Source organism: Centroberyx gerrardi, chromosome 23 (assembly GCF_048128805.1).
Source record: "Centroberyx gerrardi isolate f3 chromosome 23, fCenGer3.hap1.cur.20231027, whole genome shotgun sequence".
NCBI classification, from domain to species: Eukaryota; Metazoa; Chordata; class Actinopteri; order Beryciformes; family Berycidae; genus Centroberyx; species Centroberyx gerrardi.
This window is the reverse complement of record NC_136019.1, coordinates 14,437,905-14,447,388: the sequence shown is the minus strand read 5'-3', so window position 1 is coordinate 14,447,388 and position 9,484 is coordinate 14,437,905. Positions and strand designations below refer to the sequence as shown.

The window sequence follows — 9,484 nt, the reverse complement described above, 5'->3', positions numbered from 1 at the left end:
ACAGTCGACTCCGCACTGAGGACAAATGTGTGTGTTGCTCTCACTTCAGAACTAACGGCGTCACAACGGCTTTGATGTGTGTGTTCTCTGCTGGAGGCTTCACTTCACTTGTTGTTGTTTAACATGTTAGCAATATTAGCCTGTTATTATTAGTAGGCCCGTTTGTATTTCCACGATACTCTTTGCCTACTCGATCTCCATCAGTAGCCCGATATAAAGAGCAGACAGGCGATCTGATCAGCATCTGTTCATCACTGATTTCAGTCTGCAGGTACAGCCGCTGATAGGGAAACTGAGGGAAAACAAACACAGTAATCCTATAAAATATATACATTTCAGACTGATACAACTGTCACAGAAATAATACAATTACAGATTAATATACCATAAAATATGACAAGGCCTCTCTTAACTCACTGTTGAATAGGCTACCACAGACACACTTTAACCCTCTATAGGAATATTATAGGATTTATTTATTTTTAATACTTTTTTTATTGTCATCATAACTTTGCAAACATAATACATCTTCATACAGCACATCTTGAGGACAATGTTTCTTTTTGTGTGTAAAGGTGGAGACCAGTGTGTGAGAAAAAAGAAAGACATACTGAATACAAAGAATAAAAATGAAAAATAGGTAAATAGATACGATCATTTATACATTCATATATTCACCTATATATATGTACCCCTGCTTATACATATCTATATACATGCGTACATACATACCCATGCACGTACATACATCCAACTACATTATATTATAGGATTATAGATTTCCACGTCTATACAAAACCATACATCTTTCTAAACACAACAATGCTGATCATGATATATTTTAATCTGGATTATTCTGAGGTCACACACATCCTGCAGTCTCCAAAGGGCCGACGCAGGATGTAGGTTAGGTTGTAAATGTAAATAATAAAGTAAATAATATAAATACACTTTTTTTGCTCTCTCACACACTGGTTTTGCTGGCACCTGGACACAGCAGAGCCAGGAAATCCCTCAAACATAAGTCCAGTTTTGAGCCAAACAAAACACCTACTGCCCTGTTTTTGTTTTAATATAATTTTATTTCATGCTTCGTTTTCTTTTCCTTTTCTGTCAGTAGTACCATTAATGTAGGCCATAGGTTAATATCAGATGGGATGAGTGCGTGTGTGTGTGTGTGTGTGTGTGTGTAATAGTGCGGTAGTAGGCTAAATTTCAGACATCATCCAAGTCTTTTTTATATAGTATTTGCTACTTTATTTCACTTTATTTTATTTTATAAAACAAAACTGGAAAATTAACGAACGGTAAAAGGAAAATGTGTCCAATGTGTTATTTGGGAAGAAGAGTGTATAAATCCCATTAACCCAAACCCATGTGCCATTGGTCTTTATTCCAACCCAACACTGCACACCCGCTGACTTCACTGATCAGCCTCCTCTCTAGTTAAAGGTGTTTATCGGCTGCTGTTTGGTTGGAATAAAAACTTTCACACTCATGGGTCGCTATGGGAACCACTGTCCTACATCTTGGCAATAACATCAATTTAAAACTGAATGTTATTCTCCTTTCATCTGGCTGCCTCTTTAATTGCATTGTATTCAAAAAGAAAGAATGCAAATGTTCAATAAAACTTTTATTTTCAATCGATAATACTTGAAGGTATCAATGAAATGTTATCCTTCCGCCAAGCAATAGTGGCTAAACAACATGGTTCTAGGCGACATATAGTGCCGCTATGAGTGGTGAGGTGCCGGTTGGCGCATGAATACATAATTGGTTAATTAACTGTTACACGGCCACAGGTGTGCGTTTACCGGTAGCCTACTTTACAGCGTCTTCCAGCGCGAGCTGAGCTCGTCGGAGCTGGATACTGAAACAAACTGTTGATCTAATCAGACTTAAGAGAAGAGCAGCAAGAGAGGATCAAGATGCCCGCGAGACGGACGAGAAACGCGGGAGTGAGCGGTGAAGCCCAGAACAAAAACCAGCTGAGCATGGAGATCCGGGAAAGCAGACTGGCTCTTTTCATTCAGCAGTTTGAGAAACAAGGTTTGGTAGCTGTAGCCGGTGAAATATGAAGTTCAACACCTTCCAACGCAGGCTGTCTGATCTTCATGCTCTTGTCCTGAAATGCACTGATTTCCTTACAGCCCAAGAACGCATTAACGAGATGGAGGGCAAAATGGAGAATATGTTGGCGACGGTGGATAAGGTCTTCAAAGTGGAGTTGATGAAGATGCCCCCCTCTCTTCAAAACACGCGCATAGGGGATTTAATAAGCGGTGAGCTCTCATAGCTGCAGTGCAGACGATAGTTGGGCAAAGCAGTGTTTGGGATTCCTAACTTATTTTGTTTGCTTTGCGCGCGCAGAAGAGGAATTCTCTGCAAGTGAGGTTTCAATTGTCATGAAGGTGAGTTGTGAGCCAGGAGGTTTATTCCTCTCTGCTGCCATCTAGTGTCGGTCTGTGAAATCACTGGCGTCGTGTCCTCACCTGTTGCAGAGCGAGAGCCTTGAGATGCAGCAGCCCCTGAAGAGGGCTTCCAGCAAAAGAGGTGAAATTACCTTTTCCCCCCCAGATAATCCTTTGTCTCTGACCGTGACAAGTATTAGAGGGAGGGAATAGCAGTGGGTTGTAGCCTACAAACTGTCCAGAATCTCACGTTAAGGACAAATGGTTTAGTTTAAACAAGCAAAACATTTTCTTTGCTTTCATTTTGCAGTGAAACTAAGTGATGCACCGAGCCAAATCATTCCAGCCCAGAAGTCCTCACCCAAGACCTCTAAGGTAGGTGACTAATGTTAGTCCAGTTGACTGAGATATTCTGCTTTTGAACTTAAGGGGTTCTCAGCCCCTGAAGAGTGTAACACTAAAGTGGAAAGGTAATACAATAGTTAGGTGAATGTAGAAAATTACAATAACGACAAAGATCTACTCTGGAAAAGTATCATCACCATCCCCTTGCCTTATACCAGATGTTGTAGTTGGGCATTTTGAATAATTGAAATAGCTGACAAATTAAAATCCTTTTTTGTGTTTTCAAAGACAAAAACAAAATCGTCTTTGAGTAAAACTAGAGGGTGCTTGTTCGCTTCCTAATCAAGTCAGTGGGTTTAATTGGACCAGAACAGAGAAATGTTCCTTCAGTAAGTTCACGAGGTGATTTATTTTTTCTTAAAACCTCAGGAACGGTAAATGCCATCTATCTATGAGCCATTTCAGCCTATCTTGCATTGTGAAACGGCAATCTGATGTTGTTCACTCTAAACTCTATCTCATGTTTTGATGGAGCATTTTACCAAATGTTTGACAAATAGACAGATGTCTCACCTGACTGTTACTGACTGCCTGCATCTCTGCTGCCTCTACATGCATGTATGTGTAAATATAGGTTGCATTATGAGAAATGATCTGCAGAAGTGTTCTTAGGTTTCTAAAGAAGTTGAGTCACCTAATGACCACATGACTTGCTGTCCATCTTGTTTTCAGGGAGGAAAAGGAGCCAAAAGGACCAGAGCATTAGTCAGCAGTAAAAGCACTGGAAGTCTCAGGTAGCGCTACAGTGTTAATGTCTTGTATTATTGACATGTTGTGTACTCAGTATAGAGGCTTTAACATTCCTGTTGATTTCTACAGGTGCTCCTCAGCCACTGTCAAGAGAACTCAAACCCATTTTGCCAAGACCAGCGACCAGACTGTATTGACTAAACCAAAACTCAGGTTTGTTAGCACCTTTGATCAGCAAACGGTTTGTAGAATAGACTTTGCATTGGGCTGCTCAATCCATAAGGATGATGCTTGCATAAAGATGGTAATCACTGTGAATTAAAAAAAAAAAAAAGTCAGGTAATGGTGATGTAATGATTCGAGTGGGAAATGGATAGTTCTTGAATGCAAGGTGCATTTATAATGTTTAACAAATGGTATAATTTGTACGTTTTGACTGGCAAGGACAGGTTGTTGGTAGCTGTAAATGAAGTGAACATACTGTGAAATACACTGATGTCTGAACCTTGTGCTGCCTCAGGTCCGTCTCCTCTGCTGGTGATCTGTCCTGCTCAGTGGCAGGCTGTGCTCCACACATCACTATCACCACATCGCAGGGACAGGTACTGTGTTGGTTCTTGGCTCTAAAGTCACTTGGTACCAGCTCTTGACTGAAGGGAACAATGTTATTTCATTATCTCATGGTTAAACTTTTCTCCTGTTCAATCCATTCTATTGACTGTGCTCCTCTCGACTCCCCTACTGCTGGAGTAAAAAGCCCATGTGCATACTTAAAATGACCTGATGACATAATGACCCATATAGATCATGGGGAAACAAATGTTAGCTTTCTTATCACCCTTATAATGTGAGGTACACAGAGTTGCATCTTGTCCAGGAGCCCAGAATCCCCAGCAGGCATTGCAACATTATTTGTGAATGTGCTTGATGTGGAAGCTGGTTCTCTCCTCCCTAGATGGTTTGCTTTTCTGAAGACACCAAGGACGACATTAACCTGGACTTGCTGGATGATGTGGCTTGGTGCCAGATTCAGAGGCTCACGGTAATGCAATGCTTATTTTTAAATGTGTTTAGAGGGGGGTTAGTTTGTGTCATTGCATCTGAACGAGGGACACAGAATGGGGAAATGCCTTTTGGAATACATTGTGTGGCATCTGGAACAGTACAGTTGGTAATTTTTTCTCTCCAAACTGGATTCTGATTTTTTTTTTTTTCCAGAGGCTGATGGATTATCTCTCAAGCAAAGTCAAAGTCATCATTGGTGATGAGTAAAGACACTGCATCGTCTACAATGACAAGGATATGTTTTGTTTTTCTTTCCCCCATTTTAGTTTTCAGAAGTTGCGTTCAACCCTTCACAACAGCTGCAGTCACAAGAGCTGGTTGTGCAGGTCCAAGTCTGTCTTAATGTGTTTTAAAATATAATAAAGCTCATTTATATCATCCTCTGAATACTCATCACTGAAAATAAGTTATTGGTGTAATTCAAAGAGCTGTACTGAACTAACTGTACATTCAATGCCTGAATTACCATACACAAGATGCCAGTATTATAATCGGTGAGTACTGATTATGCGAGGGTCCAGTTAAGCCTTAGCTGATTGACTTACAAAAGCATTTGATATGGTTTATCATGGTGTCCCGATGTATAGATGGAGTCCTATTTGACAGATGGGAAGTGCTATTCCTATTGGATATGAAATGTCACGGTTTTTATGCTGATTCAGCTCTTATTAATTTCAGTGTAGATCTTATCAAATTCAATGTGTGGCTTTATAACGAGCTGTGTCTGCTCTCCCAAGCAGGACTGAAGCAGTTTTATCAAAGTCCAAAACTAATTTGATTAAATCCAGTCATAGCTGTTGCATAAGAATCCCCCAGCCGTTACTTCAAGATGCAAATACAGCAAAGTCTGTTTTACATGTGAAAAAACACCCAGTAACTGCAGATAAGGTTGATAAGTTTTATATATGAGTAGACACTGGATTCTGTTTTGCCAGCTGGTCTCTCACAACAAGACAGGTAACATGTTGATTAGAAATTGTGCATAGAATTGACAAATCCTTTTTGAGTGATTACATTAAGAATTGAAGCATGGTACAAAAACAAAACAGTAAAAACAGCAATGTGTTTGGGGAGACATGGAATTCTAAGTCAGAGGATCTACAATTTTCACATCCTAATGTGCAATACAGTCAAAGTGTTACATAAGGAGTTAAAACTCTTCCTACAAACAAGTATTTTCTCAGGATATGTGTAGAACATCTTATTTAGAAAACTGTAATGAATCACTGTTGCTGCTGGGAATCCAGTGACTCCATCTCAACTTCCATGGGATGTGGCTGGGGCGAGAGACGGGAGGAGGACATGGCCGGGCCGCTGCTGGTGGAGGAGGCTGGGGTTTGAGTCGGAGGGGGCAGCCGGGGGTAGAAGGGACCCACCAGCCAGTTGAGCGGTGTGTTATTGACCAGATAATCCATGACGTTGTCTAGGGAATTCTTCATTTTGCCCAGCTGGATTTTGCTGCTGGCCAGCACGCCGTCCGGCAGGTCTCCGAGGACGGCGGCCTTATTGAAGCCGGTGTAGAGCTGGGTGGCCGAGCGCCTGAGCGAGACCGCCTCCTGCTGGATGTGGCTGGGGAGGCCTTGCAGGCCAGAGACCAGGACCAGACAGGTGGTCTGGAGCTGCTGGGTGAGGGAGTGGGCGAGGGCCAGGGTGCGAGACTCAATGACCTGAGAGGAGGGGAACAACGAGGTCAGAAACCTGCGATACCTTGTTGTGTTTCTCTATGCAGAGAGGCTTGTGTGGTCGCACTTAACCCACACACTCATAGGAAATAATAATAATGTGCACTTTGTGTTTTCATCTTTCCTCGTCTCATTCAGTGTGTTACTATCTGTTGCATCTCATCGCCTGTTTGTGTCTTCCTCGAATCCTCTTGGCCAAACTCGTCCTTACCTCTGCCTCGTGACCGTTCTCCTGGTTTGGACCGTTGGACTTCCACTCCATCAAGGAGCTCAGCTTGTCGTTTACCTTCTGGTTGACCCCGTCAATATTCTTTCTGCCGTATTCAATCTGGTGAAGGACAGTTAGAGAAACATTACTTTATGTTAGTCTGCTGTCCGGTAGCAGTAAAAGAAATTATCTGGTTAACATATGCTTTGTTTGTTTCAGTTTGATGAATGTGACATAACGCAATTTAGCAATTTCTCATCTCATGAAACATTCTCAATGCACTGTTACCAGTAAGTTTGTCCCCTTTTCGTCTAATCCCACCAGTTATCTACAATTCTATGTTTGTTTTCCTTACTGCAAAGTGAGTTGTGTACAGCACCACTGATACTACTAACATTAATGATAAGGACACCCACCAGGTCAACAGTGTAGTTGAGCTGAGAGATGGATTCTAGGCTGTGCTGCTTGGCGTCTTGTATTTTGGCCAAGGCCCTGCTGTACGCCCGCCTGCGCAGCTTGGTGGAGAGGGAACCCAGACGGACGTAGTAGCTTGGCTGCTTCTTGTCAAAGCCTTTCACTGTTTTCACCTCCAGCTCTGTCACAAGGGAGGCAAGCATGAAATTAAGCATTAAAAAAGTGGAGAAATGCCATATCATTACCATGATGAGTTCAACTTATTTTGTTTTTGTCAGTGAAGCTTTCAGTCAAAGAGCAAAGGAAGGGCATCTTCTAGCTTGTTTACATCTGTCTTCTCTAGTTTGCGAATAACAGCTAATGAAACAGTTGCATGCTTTAAGTAGCTGGAGGCTTTTTAAAGGCATGAATAATGCAGTTATTCATTAATCACTCCCTTACAATGGATCCATTGACGCTAACATTGTGTATAGGATTATTTCTAATAAGCTTCTGCAAGCCACAGTAGATATCCTCCAGCCCTAAACAACTTCTTGTGTTCACTTCTCCTTTAGCGATGGAGAAAATTGGACCCCTGAGTCAAGCTTGGATTCTGAGAAGAGCCTAATCTGATAAGTCGTGTTTTCCCTGGAAACTGGACCAAATCCAACATCAACAACAGACTGCAGCTTCCTCTCAATAACTGATCCCTGATAAAGTTTTCAACATGTGGGGTATGTGTGCTTTCAGACAAATTCAATACAATTGCATATTCAAAATAAAATAAACTAGATCTACATATTTTATATATTTAACATTACTCAAAGCCAAAACACAAGGCAAAAATAAACTCTCAAAACTCAGCTCACCCAGCTCGTCGTCTGTGAGGGGCAGGTACTGCTCCACCAGGCTCTCAGAGGTGGAGAGGGCTGAGTCCACTCCACTGCTGACCAGCCGGACCACGCGGCTCTCCAGCACCGTGTTGACGCTCCCGCTCACAACAGCCTTGGTCATCTCCATCCCGTCCTGCACCGCGCCCCGAGTCTTCACCACTACGCTGGTCAAGGTGTCCGACACCGTGTCCTTGGCACCCGTCACCGTGACCGACACGACGTCCTTAGCGCTGGTTACCACATCCATGGCGCTGGCAACGATCTGGGCAGGGGGGAAAACACAGAGAGATAAATGTTTTTGTCCTCAGTGTGGTTTTGGTTATGGAGGAGCTTAGTCCAAATAAGTGAGGAGCCAGCAGTTGTGCAAGACAGGACACGGGTCATGATTCAGCTCTCAAGAGATTGGGCCTACGTGACTGTCAACTAGGATGTTGTGAAATGTCATATTGCGTTATATATATCTGTGCCAACCACTGGTCATACCTGCTCAGAGGGCTGGTGAAGAATTGGCAAAGTTTTCTCAATCTTGTCCAGACCTTTACAGGCTAGGTCATTGGCAACGGCAACTGTGGGGAATAAAAGAGTGCAGAAAATAATTTAAAAAATAAAGCAAACTGAAACAAAGATGTCTACAAATCTCTTCCCTGGGAAAAAAAATATATCAGTGAGGAGGGAGAAAAGTGAGTGAAATGTTTAAGTGAATGAGCCATACAATTTAATTGTGGCTGACAGCTCATTGCAGGATGACTGTAAGGCAATAAACAAAATAACTGGGTGAGAGATGAACATGAGTAAGAGCTAGCCGCCCAGCTTGAACTTCCTGTTACAAATTCTGCTTATGTGACTCATCTGGTCATCACAGCATTATCCTCACAGAAACAGTTTCAGTTTGAGTATAACCAATAAACAGGTTTTGTTTAGACAGCTGGTAAACTAATAAGCAATACTTGCAGATAGATTAGAGCAAGTTATGTCAAACGTTGCTGGAAAGGTTCTTACTTTGAGGCTCCAGCTTGTCAATGATGGGTGAGGCAGTGGTGAGGGCTACGGAGGTGATGGTTCGCACTCCCTGCTCAGCAGCCTCACACACGGACCTGATGTAGGGGTGTGTGTCCTTAGTGTTGGTGTACACACTGGACACCAAGCCATAGGTGGAGCTCACCAGAGGAAGGCTGGTCACCCTCTCAACCACATTCTGTGAGGGAATAAGAAGGAAATACCACTCAAATTAATAATTTATCTATGATATGACTACGCCCTAGGTCCAAACTGTATTTGATTATATGAACAGACTGATTTGTCATCAAGAAATGGGACCATGAATCCTTTATCTGATTTTGTGGACTCAAATAATGTGTGAGTCTTTTTATCCAAATGTGTTTTTGTATTATAATAGCTTTGTTAGGTCTTAAAATCTACAGATATCCCAGGTAAATTATCCTGTGCTTTCATAGTCACATTTTCCATTTAATTTGCTATGGAGCTGTGCATCAGTATTACATTACATTAAGGGGCGGAACAAATTCCTATCTCATTTTTGGCTGTGAAAGTTTACTAATACAAATTTGAACTGTCTGTGGGAGCAACATCCTATTGCTGAAATTCACTCGCACTGACCTGTAATAAACTAGAATCAACTTTTCCTCTTACAAATCAGTCCACCGCCTGCCAAGTTAGCCTTGCGGTCAACGAAACATTTACAAAATAGCCTCAGCTAAATAAACACTGTAACTT

At 42.0% G+C, this 9,484-nt stretch overlaps 2 protein-coding genes across 2 annotated transcripts in view; one reads left to right on the top strand and one right to left on the bottom strand.

Annotated features, from left to right (window-relative positions):
• The first annotated feature begins 1,931 nt into the window (after nucleotides 1-1,931).
• On the top strand, nucleotides 1,932-4,781 carry cdca9 (cell division cycle associated 9). Its single transcript, XM_071926588.2, has 10 exons — nucleotides 1,932-2,052; nucleotides 2,154-2,285; nucleotides 2,374-2,414; nucleotides 2,505-2,556; nucleotides 2,725-2,789; nucleotides 3,492-3,553; nucleotides 3,639-3,722; nucleotides 4,030-4,111; nucleotides 4,465-4,551; nucleotides 4,728-4,781. The coding sequence occupies exons 1-10, from the start codon at nucleotides 1,932-1,934 to the stop codon at nucleotides 4,779-4,781; spliced, it is 780 nt and encodes a 259-aa protein (XP_071782689.1).
• A 615-nt stretch (nucleotides 4,782-5,396) lies between these two features.
• Nucleotides 5,397-9,484, bottom strand: part of plin2 (perilipin 2) — a 4,477-nt gene continuing 389 nt past the window's right edge. Inside the window, exons 3-8 of the mRNA XM_071926562.2 lie at nucleotides 8,750-8,945; nucleotides 8,234-8,316; nucleotides 7,727-8,012; nucleotides 6,881-7,059; nucleotides 6,468-6,584; nucleotides 5,397-6,241 (exon numbers count right to left, since the gene is read on the bottom strand). Of these exons, the coding sequence (XP_071782663.2) occupies nucleotides 5,798-6,241; nucleotides 6,468-6,584; nucleotides 6,881-7,059; nucleotides 7,727-8,012; nucleotides 8,234-8,316; nucleotides 8,750-8,945 (1,305 nt within the window). The 3' untranslated portion in view covers nucleotides 5,397-5,797. The remainder of the gene's footprint in view (nucleotides 6,242-6,467; nucleotides 6,585-6,880; nucleotides 7,060-7,726; nucleotides 8,013-8,233; nucleotides 8,317-8,749; nucleotides 8,946-9,484) is intronic.